Source organism: Rattus norvegicus, chromosome 8 (assembly GCF_036323735.1).
Source record: "Rattus norvegicus strain BN/NHsdMcwi chromosome 8, GRCr8, whole genome shotgun sequence".
In the NCBI taxonomy this organism is placed as follows: domain Eukaryota; kingdom Metazoa; phylum Chordata; class Mammalia; order Rodentia; family Muridae; genus Rattus; species Rattus norvegicus.
In genome coordinates, this window is record NC_086026.1 from 109,014,526 (window position 1) to 109,030,434 (window position 15,909).

A 15,909-nucleotide genomic window follows, 5' to 3' on the forward strand; every position below is an offset into this window, starting at 1 on the left:
AGGCACTTTTCACCAAGCCAACAACTTAGAATTCCATTCTAAAAATAGGATGAGAGAACCAACTCTCACAAATAGTCTTCTGATCTCCACACATGAACCATAGCACGCACGCGCGCGCGCGCGCGCACACACACACACACACACACACACACAGAGAGAGACAGAGACAGAGACAGAGACCACACATACAACAAATAAAAATAAATAAATACACATGCACTCAAGCCTTCAGCACCACTACTGCATCTAAGGCTCAGGAGCCACCACAGAAGAGTGAAGATTGGAAGAACCAGAGAAATTTTGTGATGAGGTTGTTTCTCCTAGAAATGTCAGGGAAGTCAGACTCATGAAGTCCAATGGCCATGGTGGTGGCTCACTCCTTTAATTCCAGCACTTCTAAGGCAGAGGAATGCAGATCTCTGTGAGTTGAAGGGCCTCCTGATCTACAGATCAAGTTCCAGGACAGCCATGGTTACAATAAGAAACCTTTTCTCAATAAAACCAAAAACATAAAACCAACCAAACAACCAAACAACCAAACAAACAAACACAAAAAGAAAGTGGACGTGTTAACATGAAAGAGAAAAACCCCATGGGGCCTCAAACCTAGATAGTCAAAAGCAACTAAGAAATGTTGAGAGTGGGAGAAACAGTCTTTCCCAGAGAGAGTGAGCTCACTATATAGCTTAAGAGGGCCACCTTCAATGGGTGTGTGTGTGTGTGTGTGTGTGTGTGTGTGTGTGTGCGTGTGTGTGTGTTTACATGACACTTGCTTCCCTAGCTTGGGCTCAGGTAATAGAGACCTAAATAAATCCAGGCACTCCCATGGTGTCTCCTTCCAGACAACAGTGAAATCTGGACTCACCAGGCATATCTGCTCCTTTCGTGACCAGAAGAAGTAACAAGTTGCTGGGCTTCGTATGCTGACACACTCCTGTAACCCCGGCCCTTTAGAGGAAATAAAACTCATCTAATATACATTTGAAAATCGTGCTGAGATGGGTTTTCTAATAATCTGGCATTTTGTACCAAGAGTCAAGTGATATCTAATGTTTTGAGGCATGATTCTAAAGGAATATATACACACAATGAAAAAATCCATGTAAAAAACCTCGAAAGAAGTAATTTGTATAAATTAAAGATGAAAACCAGCTACCAGGGACTTGCTGTTTATAATCCCAACTACTTGGTAAATTGTGAAGGAGAGTTGTTTGAGTGTAGGAGTTCAAGGTCAGCTAGGACAATGTGATGATGTGATATATATAAAAGAGGGTTGAGAGTTAAATTTAACAATCTTGTCATTTTTTTTTGACATTTCAAAATTCTAATGCCGAAAGACAATGTTAGAAGCTAATGGAGACCTTCAATTTTTTTTTATCGTTTTCAACCTTCTTTGTCAATTTAAACTTCAAAAAAATTATGTCTTCCTGGTAAGGTTGAAGAACCCATCCCTAAATCACTGTGGGCACAAAGCTTTTGTTTAATTTTCTTTAAAAACAAGTACAGTTTTTTATTTTCTCTATACATTTGCAAAACCCTTAGGACTAATGTAAAAAAAAAAAAACAGAAGCTAAATCTCCCATGGAAATAAAACGTTGCCTCGTACATCTAAGGTTTTGTTGTCTGTACTACTCTCACTGGTGTAATCTGAGTCTTCCTCAGTCAAGAGTTTAACAAAGCCATAGCCATGGTGCTGGTCAGTGGCTCTTTGGCATGTAGTTACTGTCCTTACCTGGAGAAAGAATTCTCACAACAGCACCTTACTGCTTTTTAGACATTCCTATCCATTTCCTCCCATGGTGAGATCCTAATTTATTAGGGTTTTTACTCAGTAACCAGGGTGGAGAGGGAAAAATCCCACCTAACCAGCAGTGCCTCTCTGGCTTCCTTGTATTTAGTCATTGACATCATTCCAGAATCTTTAAATTGTCCTTGATCTGCTTACATGCCATGTTTTATTTACAATTAATTTTGGTGTCTTTGTTCCCAGGACGTTGTCTCTCCGTTTTTTTAAATAAATGTGCAGATAGCCACGCATAGTTGGTCACACCTTTTATCCCAGTACTGGGCAACTTGCAAAAGCAAGCAGATTGCTCAGAGATCCAGGCCAATCTGGTCTACATCGTTTCAGGTCAGTCAGAAATACATAAAACGATCCTGTCTCAAAAGAAAAGAGAAGAGAAGAGAGAAGAGAAGGGGAGGGGAGAGGAGGGGAGAGAGGAGAAGAGAAGAGAAAACAAAAGGAAAGGAAAGGAAAAAAGGAAGCAACAAATAGAACAAACACAAAAAGAAAAAGATTAGGTTAGATTTATAAAATTGTATAATCTTGATTAGATTGTCTTTTTTTTTTTTTTTGAAAGTTTCTCTGTGGGGTTGTTTGTTTTTCTTTTTTGGTTTTATGGGTCAAGGTTTCTCTGTGCATCAGCCATGGCTGTCCTAATTCACTTTGTAGAGCATACTGACCATGAACTCACAGAGATCTGCTTGCTTAATTCCAGAATGCTAGGATTAAAGTATGAGCCACCAACGCATAGATTGTCTTTACCTGATTAAATCTTTTCAGTTGTTTAAATGTATAGTTCTCTGTGAGAGCCCAAAACTTTTTTTTTCTTTTTTTTCGGAGCTGGGGACCGAACCCAGGGCCTTGCGCTTGCTAGGCAAGCGCTCTACCACTGAGCTAAATCCCCAACCCCGAGAGCCCAAAACTTTTAAGTTCAGACTCCATTTTAGAGAACCTGACCTAAGTTTGAACTCAGATAAACTAACAGATGGTGCCTAACATTAGTTTCCAAGTTACCCCTCAATAAGACCCGTGTCTCCAGGTTACTACTCCAACAAATGTGCACCTCCAGGTTACCACCAAGGCAGAGGGAAGCAGAAATTAAGTTTATGCCATGACTCCCAGCAGCAGTCAATTATGTTAAAGGCCATCCACTTAGATGCTTAAACACACACCCCTCCACTTATAGCTTTCTATAGTCTTGACACCACTTTCGGGGTTCCTTTCACCACCAAAAATCTTACTTTGTGTCTGTGGTGAGCTGAGGGGCCCCAGGTAGCTCGAATAGACCCTGATGTGAGTTGCATCAGATCATGCTCCAGTGTGTGTGTGTGTGTGCGTGTGCGTGTGCGTGTGCGTGTGCGTGTGTGTGTGTGTGTTGGGGGGGGGGCGTGGGATCGCTAACACGTCCCTGGCACTACATCTGTATCCCCTTGATTAGATTTTCTTTTCTTTACTGGTTTGCTTCTTTGCCATTCATTCTTGATTCGTCACCACCTTTTCCCTCCACAAGTTTTCGAGATAACTTCCCTGCTTTCATTCATCTTGCGTTATAGTTAGGCAAACAATTTGGTAGGAAAATACCGATTCCCCTTAATCAAAAATAGTTTTAGAAATTCCTGGCGCGGTGTGTGTGTGTGTGTGTGTGTGTGTGTGTGTGTGTGTATAATTTTAAAATAATCACTAAGTTTCAAAGGTGCATTTAAATTGTAATGCCATCATTAAAAACCCTTTTTACTTTCTAATTCATTTTTAAGGCGATTATCTTTGCTGGGGAAAGGTTTGCTCTAGGGAATTGCGCAATCGCTCCTGCTCACTTGCTTACCTTGATTTTACGAAATTAAATTGCTATTCTTGGAGATTTTATTTCTTTTTGTAGTTTTAAACTATTAAACCCACCAGATTGCTAGCACTCAAGGTCTCCAGACCAGGCCTTTATTAACCAAGTTTAAAGTTTCTTCCCGGAGTTGGCCCGGCTCTTCCCAATCTGTCTCTCGCGAGACTTGGAAGCCGGAAGTTACATAAAGGAATCTAAACTCTCCGCGGCTCTGTTAATGTTGGCGGGATACGGGCGGGCGGCTTGTCCGCTCTTCTCTGCTGTTCTGCCCGGGCTGCAGGTGCTCGAGGGCGTTGCGTTGGAGTTCCGTGGCCCAACGTCACGATGCGGGTGGCTGTGGCCGGCTGCTGCCACGGCGAGCTGGACAAGATCTACGAGACTCTGGCGCTAGCGGAGCGGCGCGGCCCGGGACCGGTGGATCTCCTTCTGTGCTGTGGCGACTTCCAGGCGGTGCGCAATGAGGCCGACCTGCGCTGCATGGCCGTGCCGCCCAAATACCGCCACATGCAGACCTTCTACCGGTGAGGGGCGCGCAGCCGGGCTTCGCGTGAGGTTCCAGGTCCTCCTGCCGCTGATCGCAATGTCTGTTGGATCAGGCGCTTAGGAAATGTCCCTGTCCTCTGTACACATCTGTCTCTTCTTCCCAGGAACCGCGGTGACGCCAACAGTTTTAGATTCTTTGGAATTGCTACAACACTATGATTAGTTGATAGAATGATCTGATTTTTACTGGACCTGTTGTGTGCTAGTCTAAGTTCTAGAAGCCCAGGCTTGCACTTCACAAAGTTCTCGATCTCAGCGAACGTATACTGGTTCGAAACTCAAGATTACATTCATTCTTAAGGGCAGGGATGGGAAGGTAGTGCGGACCGTTTGATCGTTTTTTTTTTTTTTTTTGTTTTTTTTTTTTTTTGTTTTTTTGTTTTTCAGCTCGGTCTTTTCCTTCCGACCCTCTTGCTTTTTCTGCTGTGGTTAGTTTGGTTCCTGACAATTTACCGTTATGTTGTAGATACTACTCTGGAGAGAAAAAGGCCCCGGTTCTCACCATCTTCATTGGAGGAAACCATGAAGCTTCAAACCATTTGCAAGAGTTACCCTATGGTGGCTGGGTGGCGCCAAATATTTACTATTTAGGTATGTGTTTATGTTCACTTTTTTGTCTTGACAGACTTCGTACCAGTTGGGTAGCTTCTAGAAGACCTGTGTTGGTGAATGCCGTTAACTTAAATAATCATGAGAATTGAGTTAAAATAGTTAATTATTAAATAGCCAGACATGAAAATGCATCCATTTTTCTTCTAATGGTTTAAATAATACCTAATATGATGACAAGGTTTTTTTTTTTATTTGTAGTCTCTTTGTTTTCTCTTATTGAATTAAACTTTATAATGGAAAATGCTAAACATACATGAAAATACCAAGCAGTATAATTAATTTCTCTACTTGTTAATTTTAACAACTATCACTCTGTTCTACTCTCACATTTAAATATCCAGCGTTGTTTAAACTTTTCCTGTGGGAGATGACTGGGATGTAACCACTGAATTATTTCATTTGTGTATTTTTTTTAAAGATTTATTTATTCATTTATTATATATAAGTACACTGTAGCTGTCTTCAGATACACTAGAAGAGGGCATCGGATCTCTTTACAGATAGTTGTGAGCCACCATGTGGTTGCTGGGAATTGAACTCATGACCTCTGGAAGAGCAGTCGGGTGCTCTTAACCGCTGAGCCATCTCTCCAGCCCTCATTTGTGTATTTTTAAGTACATGCCCCCCCCATGTATGTATGTATGTATATTATGTATACAGTGTTCTGACTGCATGACTACCCGCAGGTCAGAAGAGGGCACCAAATTACATTATAGATGGTTGTAAGCCACCATGTAGTTGCTGGGAATTGAACCCAGGACCTCCAGAAAAGCATCCAGTGCTCATAACCTCTGAGCCACCTCTCCAGCCCCTAAGTACAAGCCTATTGAGTGTTAGTTTTCTTAGACACACATGGTTCTCATACCATTTTATACCTAACTAAAGCGGGTTAGTCCTTAGCTGGTGCCTTGTGTGTACTCATTTCTTCGCATGTCTTAGTTATCAGATGACAAATGACTTACTCAGGTAGCATCCAAATATCTGGTGTTCAGGACTCTGTCTCTTAGACTCTTTTCTCCCTTCCTTTCTTTGTTTCTTTTCTTTTTTTCTTTTTCCTGTATAGTTTATTTGTTGTAGGCAATGAGATTGTTTGCCTTGTAGCATTTCCTGCACTCTAGATTTAGTGGTCTGGATTTATTATGTTACCACTAGAAATGTCCCTTTTATTTTCCACATTTTTCATCATTTAAAGTTTGTAGTCCTTTTATCTTTTTACTTAAATGATTGTTTCTAGAATAATTTTCAAGTTTTTCTAGAGATAAATCTTAACTTTGGGAATTTTGTTTGTGTCAATACTGACTTGCCATCTTTCAGCATTCATGAGGAGATGAATTCGGCCCTGCACGGCATGTTTTTAATTCCAGCACTCCGGAGGCAGAGGCAGGCTGATCTCTAGGAGTTTGAGGCCAGCCAGGTATATGTAGTGAGTTCCAGGTCACCCAGAACTACATCATAAGACCTGTCTCAAACAAATGAAAAGAAAAGGTGGAATTGTCAGTTGAGTCAAAAATGAAAATGTAGAAACCACAGGTTCTTTGGACATTACACCTGTTGACTTACTCCCACTATGTAAGTCCATTACAGGACATTTTCCTTCCTCTCCAATTCCACTCACTTAACTGCATGTTCAGCTAGGTACCACAGTGTGTTCTTAGGTACCACAGTGTGTTCTTAGATACCACAATGTGCTCTTGGATACCACAGTGTGCTATTTGCTTTTAACATCCTGCTTGCTCATCCTTTTAGAATCCACTTAGCTTCTTGTCTGATTGGCTCTAGGCCTTCTCTACCTTGGATCATCAGTATATAACAAGGTATGAAGAGTGGCCTTATTATGGCAAATACTTTGAAATGGTTTAAGGACTGCATAGAATTCCAAGCTTCTAGAAGGCTTAGTCTCTTAATAGATTTCCTTTTGCCTATATCATTTTACTAAATTGCATAATTTTTCAGGTTTGGCTGGTGTTGTCAAATACCGAGGAGTAAGGATTGGTGGCATCTCTGGCATATTTAAATCTCATGACTATCGAAAAGGTATTAAGAATTAGTTTTATATTTTAGAACTTGCATGCTGTCTTAGTTAGGATCTTATTGCTGTGAACAGACACCATGACCTTTATAAGTTTTTTTTTTTTTTTTTTTTTTTTGAGCTGGGTATCGAACCCAGGGCCTTGAGCTTGCTAGGCAAGAGCTCTACCACTAAGCTAAATCCCCAAACCGACCTTTATAAGTTTTATAAAGGACAACATTTAATTGGGGCTGGCTTACACGTTCAGAGGTTCAGTCCATTATCATCAAAGTGGGAGCATGGCAGCATCACAGCATCCAGGCATGCACAGTGCAGGAGGAGCTGAGTTCTACATCTTCACCCAAAGGAAGCCAGGAACAGACTGAGCATCCCCAGGCAGCTCGGAAGAGGGTCTCCATAGTGACACACTTCCTCCAACAAGGCCACACCTTCTAATAGTGCCACTCCCTGGGCCAAGCATATGCAACCGTCATACATGCCCTCTAGTGAAATAACCAAAACTTATAGTTTGATTTATTCATCAGATTTCTTCTGTAAATGATATTATTCTTAATTTTTTACTACAAGTATTTTATGGGCAGGAAAATGTAGATGCTAGATAGCATTTCAATGTGTCCATGATCTAGTTTTATCAGTATTTTTTCAGGATTTGCTATTTTAATTTTGATTTATAAGAAATACAACAGTAAAGGTGTAGTGGAAGTTCATTGACTTGACTGTCTAGTCCTCTTCTTCCCCCCTCGTAGCCAAGGAACTACCGTTTCCAGTTTGGTGTTTATCAGTCACTTGATTATTTCCTGTCACTACTGAATGCACAGACCCAGTGTGTCCCACAGTGTGCTTCACACTTTGTACAAATGGGTCTCGTTGCTTGCACCTTTCGCAGCTGACTTCTGCTTTCGCACGGTTTTGAAATCCAGGTCATTACTTGTCATCTGTAGTCAGCTCGTCTGTCGATAGTGTATTTCGCTTTCATTCCACCGCATCTGAGTGGTTTTTGGTTAGAGATGTGGCTTACATTCGTATAGATTACACAAATTCCGTGAGCTAAATTGACAACTAGAACTTAGATTGGTGTAACTGTTAATTGAAAGTCTACTTCCTATCCTATCTCCTCTGCTCTCCGTGGTGCTAAACTGTTGGCATGGACTCCAAAGATGGGCTCTTTGTTACTGGTCCATGTAAATGTAAATTTGGAACCACTTTTGGAAAGACAATGGTAATAAAATTTATTTCTCTTCAATTTAAGGTCATTTTGAGTGTCCCCCTTATAATTCGTCTACCATAAGGAGTATATATCATGTGAGAAATATAGAGGTCTACAAATTAAAACAGGTATGTGAAAAGTATATGACAGTGACTTGAAATAAGTTTAACTTTGTAAACTTAAATTTGTAAAATGTGCTTGATTATAATGGCTTGCAATATTTGAGACTACTACTTTAGTGTTTCTAAAATTCAGTTTGGATAGTTTTTAGGAGGTTCACAGTTGAACAGATTTTAATATTTAATGGTTAAAACTTCATTGTAACAAGCAGTTGTAATTTAATTTGTGGTTGCATATATTATACTTAGCTATATGCTGAAATGAAATGACATTTTTTAAAAGGTTTATTTATTTCATTTATGTGAGTACACTGTTGCTGTCTTCAGACACACCAGAAGAAGGCATTGGATCTCATTACAGATAGTTGTGAGACTCCATGTGGTTGCTGGGGATTGAACTCAGGACCTCTGGAAGAGCAATCGATATTCTTAACCGCTGAGCCATCTCTCTAGACCATAAAGTGATATTTTTAAGTAAATATGTTAGCCAAATGTGATGGTGCACACCTCTACTCTCATCACTCAGCAGGCTGAGGCAAGAAGATTAGGAGTTTGAGGTCAGCTTGGGCTACAAAGTAGAACCTAATATCAGGAGAAAAAGACAGCGAGTATCACTAAATTTTAGTATTAGATAAAAATAACTAAATAATAGTATTAAATATAAAACAATTAATGGGAAAGATAATATAGGCTATGATAAATTATGAAAATGGTATCAAAATATTGACTTAACTGATGAATAGGTGAAACTTGTTTTGAGAACCCACTGCAGGGCTGACACAGCTGATCAGTTTGACACATGGTATTTTATACAATCTCATGCAGGCTCAGTGAGGTAACTCTCGCTCTGCTTTCCCTGGTTAAGAATGGCTTAGTGGTTAAGATCACTGGCTGCTCTTCCAGAGGACATGGGTTTAATTCCCAGCACCTCAGTGGCAGCTCACAACTACTGCCTGTAACTCCAGTTCCAAGGATCTGACACAGATATAAAACACCAATGCACATAAAACTAAAAAACAATAAAAATTAAAAAAAAAAAAAAAAGCCCACCAAGAATGCCAAGTCAAGATGTAGCCAGACAGGGAACCTGCCAGGACCTCCCTGATAGTTTATAGTAGAGCCCGTCTCAGCCCTCAAACCCTGCAAGTCCCAGAGCTGCAGTGCCTGGGGTGCACTTTCCTATGGTCTGTTTGCACTGTTCTTTTGGATACCTTTGATCCCTTAAGACCCAACTGGATACTACTTTCCAGCCAGCATTCCTCTAGTCGGAGCCATCACCCTTGAATTCTCACTATCCTCCACTCAGTGACTGCTGTCCTTGAGCCCCATTATGTATTGTCTTACGCGGTTACTGTTCCAATTCAGTTCCCCAGGTACTTGTTCCACATTACGTGATGGTGCTTACGAAAGTGAGGAGCACATTTTGTGTTTTCCCTACAAGCAGCTTTAGATATTCATTTATGTAGCAAAGGGAGAGTTCAGTTGGCACTGTGTGAATACCTTAGGGAGAAAGATGACGGTCTAGGAGTCCACACCAAGGCTGGTGATACAAGCACTCTGCCACTCAGCTACACGCCCATCTCCCAGTTTTTTCCTGTTATGTCTTTGGATTTGCTGTGTTAATTATGTTGGAAATCTTATTAAATTTATTTTCTCTAGATCTTCAAGATTATAATTACTTTACCAGGGAAAAGGAACTATGGCTATTATACATTTTAGGAATCTGGTGTGGAGGCCTCAACTGATTGGCAGACTAATAAAAGTGTCTTTGCTGCCCTGACTTTGCTGCAGAAAATAGATCATTTCTGAGGCACAGAAAGTGCTTCTCCTTGTCTAGGCGAATGAGGAGCTTAGTATTTTTATTATTTCCTGAAAGTGTCCTTAGGATGAATTAGCACTGAAAGCAAGAGCATCAGTCAACAAGAAAAGTGCGAGGTTGGGGAGGGAGTTGGTTTTGGTTACCCTCTTTCTAAGAATCTTCTCTCTGTTTTTCTGTTCTTAAAGTTAAAGCAGCCTGTACATATATTCTTATCTCATGATTGGCCAAGAAATATATATCATTATGGAAATAAGAAGCAACTTCTTAAGACCAAATCTTTTTTCCGCCAAGAGGTGGAAAATAGCACACTAGGAAGTCCCGCTGCCTCGGAGCTGCTAGAGCACCTAAAGCCCGCATACTGGTTCTCGGCACACCTACACGTGAAGTTTGCGGCCTTGATGCAGCATCAGGTAGGACGGAGAACACCTCTTAGCCTTAATAAATGCCTACTGGACATCCATGACAGGCACCGTGGGCACAGTGGTAAAACCAGAGAAAGAAACGCAGTTCACCTCTTAGGAGTCGCTCCCTGTACTCAGTGTGGGGAGGAATGAGCAGGCAATTAAAAGCAGGGTGAGTGGGAGAAAAGGGCTGAGGTACTTGAGAGTACTTAGTTTAGACTGTGGTAAGCTGGGGTTGGTCTAGTTTTGGAGAGGGAAAGTTTCCAAAGAACCTCATGGCTGAGCTGAATCTAAAGTGCCAGGAGTAAATAGAGTCTCTGAGTGTTTTAATAAAGGGACCAACATGTGTGACGACTTAAAGGTTCCAGAGCACAGTGCCCCTGGGGTACTAGCTCCTGTCCCTGAGCTGTAGAGACAGATAAAGCTGGAAGAGAACCTGAACTGCTTCTGGGCAGAGCTTGGCACTTGTTTCCTTCTAGAGTGAGTCCACATTAGAAAGGGCCTTAGAGGGCTGGAGAGGTGGCTCAGCAGTTAAAAACACTGGCTGCTCTTTCAGAGGTCACATGGTGGCTCAGGGCCATGTGTAAAGAATTTGATGCCCTCTTCTGGTGTGTAGTTTTATATGCAGACAGAGCACTCCTACATTTTTTTTATATTTATTTTATTTATATGAGTACCCTGTAGCTGTCTTCAGATGTCCCAGAAGAAGGCATCAGATCCCATTACAGATGGTTGAGCCACCATGTGGTTGCTGGGATTTGAACTCAGGACCTCTGGAAGAGCAGTCAGTGTTCTTAACTGCTGAGTCATCTCTCCAGCCCATCCATCATTCCTACATTTTTAAAAATCCATAAATAAACTTAGAAGGGGGAGGGCTTTGGGATGTTTCCAGTCCAGCTGTGTTTGGAGCATTATATGTGCAGTGCTGAGAAGGGTTTGGTCCAGTAGGTTTGGGAATCACTGCATGGCACAGCCACAAAGACAGTACCCATTGGGTCGTTAGACCTCTGAGAACCTATCCAGAAGCAGAAATCTCCAGCTGCTAATCCTGTATTGTCTAGATGGTTTCCCTATAGAATACTTCAGCAGGAAGGAATTTTGGTTTAAAACCCTAGAAGGTGATGGGAAAGCTGGAGACTGATGGAACCAGGTGGTGGTTCTAGAAAGATTAATCTGCGTGTTCGTGTGGATCACAGTGATGGCAGGTCAGAGACGTGGTGCTGTTTAGCAAAGCAAGACGTTCTAACCAAGGCAAAGCACACAGAGAATGAAGCAGCTCTAGGGAGATTAGAAACAGAGAAATAAGGATTTAGTGAGAGCGGAAAATACAGGTTAACAACCTGAGGATTTTTGGGAAACCATTTAGAAAATGCAGGGTTAACAGTTGGAAATCTCTTGACGTCTTCCAAAGAATTTCTCAGCACCTTTAATACATGAGGGAGCACTTTCTAGAGAGGAATGATGTCTGATTCTTCCCAAACTTCTTTCCTACTTTGTCAACATGCCTGAGAGATTTTTTTACACAAAGATACTCCCAAAGCCCCTTGTGCTGTGTGGTCCTACGAAAGAGCAGAGGTTAGGCCTTCACCTCATCTGCGGCCTCTCAGTAATCATGCTTGCTTGATGATGTCCAAGCACGCCTGTAGACAGTGCCCTTTCTCCACATCTGCCTGCTTGGTTTTACTTGTTTTTTTTTTTTTTTTAAGATTTATTTATTTGTTTTATGTAAGTGCACTGTCCCTGTCTCCAGACACACTGGAAAGGGGCTTCAGATCCCATTACAGATGGTTGGGAGCCACCATGTGGTTGCTGGGAATTGAACTCAGGACATCTAGATCAGTCAGTGCTCTTAACCAGTGAGCCATCTCTCCAGCTCCTGGTTTTACTTCTTAAGGGCTTGTGGCATTTCCGAATTTTGTTTTTTAATAAGACGGTGGGGGTCTCACTGTGTAGACCAGGCTGGCCTTGAACCCTAACTGGCTGCCTTTGCCTTCTGAGTGCTGGGATTAGAGACTTGAGCCACCACGTCTGGTCAGCTTCTGAGCTTTTCTTGGAGCTTTTATTGCTGCTCTCCTCAGCTCCATCTCCTGTTGTCATCATCAGGAACATCATCTCTGTCACCAATCGCCTCAGTCCTTTTTATCATGGGCTCTACTTGCCAGTGTCTGTTAACCCTTCCACCCACCCCATCCTCCCATATCTGTGCCTCATGTTAGTGACATGTCACTCACCGTTACAGGACTGATCCTTGATCTGCAGGGGTGGCATGCTCGCTGTCCTGTGCCTCCTTGCCTTTTCTCTGCTTGTCCTTTCCTGTTTTCAGTCATCACTTTTGTCCTGTGCATTGTGACCTTCATACTTGGGCTATCTCCCTGTCTCCTTTTGCTGATTCACTTTTGAAAAAAAATTTTTATTGGTGTATAATTTACTTATTAAGATTAATACTTCTTAAATATATACATTAGTAGTTTTAAGTAAATGTCTACAGTTGTATGAATATGAATACCACAGTCCAGTCTTCTTGTTTTGTTTTGTTGTTGTTATTGTTTTTTTGGTTTTTGTTTTTGAGGCAGGGTTTTTCTGTGTAGCCCTGGCTGTCCCAGAGCTCTCTCTGAAGAGGCTGTGCTCTGACTCACAGAGATCCCCTGGCTCTCCCTCAGGAGTGTTGGAATTGAAGGTCTGTGCCAGCGCCTGGCTCAGTGTCTGTCAGGCCCCAGAGTCTTTTGTGTCTATTTGTAGCCCTCTCTGTAGTCTTAGCTGTGGAGAGCCCTCTCTGTAGTCTTAGCTGTGGAGAGCCGCTGATTTGAGTTGTGTTTCTTCTGGGTCATTCATGCACACAGAATCATAAAGTACAGGTTTTATTTGTGTGAATCACTCATGTAATGCATGTCCATGTGTGACATCATCATCATCATCATCATCATCATCAGTCTTCATAGTGAGCTCTAGGACAGCCAGGGCTACACAGAAAAACCCTGCCTGTCTGTGTGGACATCATCGTCATCAGTGTTTTGAATTTTGGAAGAAATGGCAGCCAACTGTGGTTAATGCTTTGCCCAAGTGGGTGTAGACTGCCCCCTTTCTCTCTGCTTTCTTATTTATTTATTTACTTACTTGGTAGCCATTCTTTTAACATAGAATTGGAAGTATGTATAAGAAATGTTATTTCTCTTCTATTCAATGTATGAATTACTCATGATGCTTTAACACTTAAATCGTGGTTTCTATCATGCAGGCCACAGATAAAGAACAAGCAGGCAAGGAAACCAAGTTTTTAGCCTTGGACAAGTGCTTGCCACACAGAGACTTTCTTCAGGTAAGAAGAAAATGAGTCATTTTATAAATTTTTATTCTTCCAGTGATTTTAAAGAAATAGTTTTTACTTCCAACTTTATTTGTGCTATTTATAATTTATGTTTTCTGAGAATTCTTTGATGTTGCTTAGGTTAACATTTTAAAATTAAATTGATTTAAAATTATTAGACTGTTAAACATAAATGAATTACCTAAAATTTCTGATTTCATCCTATAGGTGTTAGAGATAGAACATGACCCCAGTGCTCCTGAGTACTTAGAGTACGACGTTGAATGGCTTGCTGTCCTCAGGGCCACTGATGACCTGATGAATGTGACTGGGGGCCTATGGAATATGCCTGAAAACAATGGTCTGCATACAAGGTAGTTCTGCTCCCCTGAGAGCTTGCCTTCTGCATTGCATGTGCACTTTTGTCTCTGTGCTGTGTTCTGGTTCCTGTGCAGTTTGCTTGTTGGCAGAAAGGAGGAGGGAGCAAGGTGACAATGCTGTTGGGTTCTGTGCATCTGGCAAGCCTTCTAGCAAGTGCCTGCTTGATGACCTGACACATTGAGCTGTAGTGAGTCCTCTGGACTCTGACCTGGGCCTAATTTAGGGATTTATATCCCCTGGCTCCATTGCGCACTGGCCACGAGACCCTAACTTTGTACCCATGGTTGACTGACTATTATGGTTTTTTCTAAAAACTCTTTGTTAAATTAATTATAATTTTACCATGTGGACTTTTTTTTTAATTTTTATTTTATGCATATGGGTGTTTTCCCTGCATGAATGTCTGTGAACCACACATATGCCTGGCACCAGTGGAGGCCAGAATTGGGAGTCAGAACCCTGGAACTGGAACTACAAATGGCTACGAGCTGACATGTAGATGCTGGGAATTGAATCCCAATCATCTGGGAAAGTAGTCTGTGTTCTTAACTGCTGAGCCATTTCTGCTTATGTAGAATTTTTGTTTGGTTTGGTTTGGTTTTTAGAGACAGAATTTCTCTGTGTACAAACCTATTGCTGTCGTCGTTACAGGTGGGATTATAGTGCAACCGAAGAAGCCATGAAAGACGTAATGGAGAAATTGAACCATGACCCCAGAATCCCCTGTAACTTCAGCATGACAGCTGCTTGTTATGATCCTAGTAAGCCACAGACACAAGTGCAGCTGGTGCACAGGATCAGTCCGCAGACTACTAAATTCTGTGCCCAGCTTGGCATCACAGACATTAACGTCATGATTCAGAAGGCCAAGGAAGAGCATCATCTGTGTGGTGAATATGTACAGCAGGGTGATCTGGGGACTGATGACTCTGAGGAGGACCGGAGTGAATACAACACAGACACGTCTGCCCTGTCCTCCATTAATCCAGATGAAATAATGTTGGATGAGGAAGAGGAAGAGGAGGAAGCTGTAAGTACCCATAGTGACATGAACACGCCTTCTGTGGAACCTTCTTCTGATCAAGCTTCTGACCTCTCCACAAGCTTTTCTGACATCAGGAACTTACCAAGTTCCATGTTTGTGTCTTCTGATGATGCCTCCCGTTCTCCAGCTAGTGAGGAGGGGAAATCTGGTGAAACTGTAGAGTGTGGGGATGAAAAAGACTTGGTTGAGTTTTCAGTGAAGAGGCTTAGTAATGAACACGAACCTGAACAAAGGAAGAGGATAAAGAGGAGGAACCAGGCCATCTACGCTGCAGTGGATGACGAGGATGCCAACGATGAGTAGGACAGAGGACTTGATGTGGTAAATACAGGTGTATGATTTCAAGACCCGATTTTTAGCACAGAATTTCTGATTTAATGACTGGACTTTGTAATAATGAAATGATGGAATTTTGGTTATATGCTCTGTATTTAGGTGTATGTTTATATGATTCAGATATATACTTATTAAAATTTCATATGAAATTTGATTGATGACCATTTTTAAGACATTTACTTCCATAGTTTTCAGCATTTACTACACATGAATTTTGAGAAACTCTGTTCTCTAAGATGGGACTATGAAGATTTCATAAATGTTTTGATACATTAAATGCTATTTAATTGCTGAAATTATTCTGCTGGTTCTTGTATATTACATTTTAGCTGAATTTTTATATATTGCTTTGGTACCTATATTTAGGTTATCTTGGCATTATGCAATTAAATATTAAATAATATTATGTTAAGATATAATTATTCAGTGCTAATTAAATCTAACAAGGATGTATAAATGCTGTCCGTCCTACTGCATGATAGATCAGTGGCAGTGA

The 15,909-nt window shown here is 41.3% G+C and overlaps 1 protein-coding gene and 1 long non-coding RNA gene across 2 annotated transcripts; one reads left to right on the forward strand and one right to left on the reverse strand.

Annotated features, from left to right (window-relative positions):
- Window positions 1-1,928: 1,928 nt before the first annotated feature.
- On the reverse strand, window positions 1,929-3,796 carry LOC120094240 (uncharacterized). The gene is made up of 2 exons (XR_005488414.2): window positions 3,606-3,796; window positions 1,929-2,157 (listed from the first exon to the last, which is right to left on the reverse strand). It is a non-coding gene; the product is annotated as an uncharacterized LOC120094240 (long non-coding RNA).
- Window positions 3,797-3,838: 42 nt separating this feature from the next.
- On the forward strand, window positions 3,839-15,567 carry Dbr1 (debranching RNA lariats 1). Its single transcript, NM_001109437.2, is given in 8 exon segments — window positions 3,839-4,138; window positions 4,627-4,751; window positions 6,726-6,806; window positions 8,051-8,136; window positions 10,132-10,356; window positions 13,583-13,663; window positions 13,880-14,025; window positions 14,684-15,567. Coding segments are annotated over 8 exon segments (1,638 nt in total). The 5' UTR covers window positions 3,839-3,941; the 3' UTR covers window positions 15,381-15,567.
- Window positions 15,568-15,909: the final 342 nt, after the last annotated feature.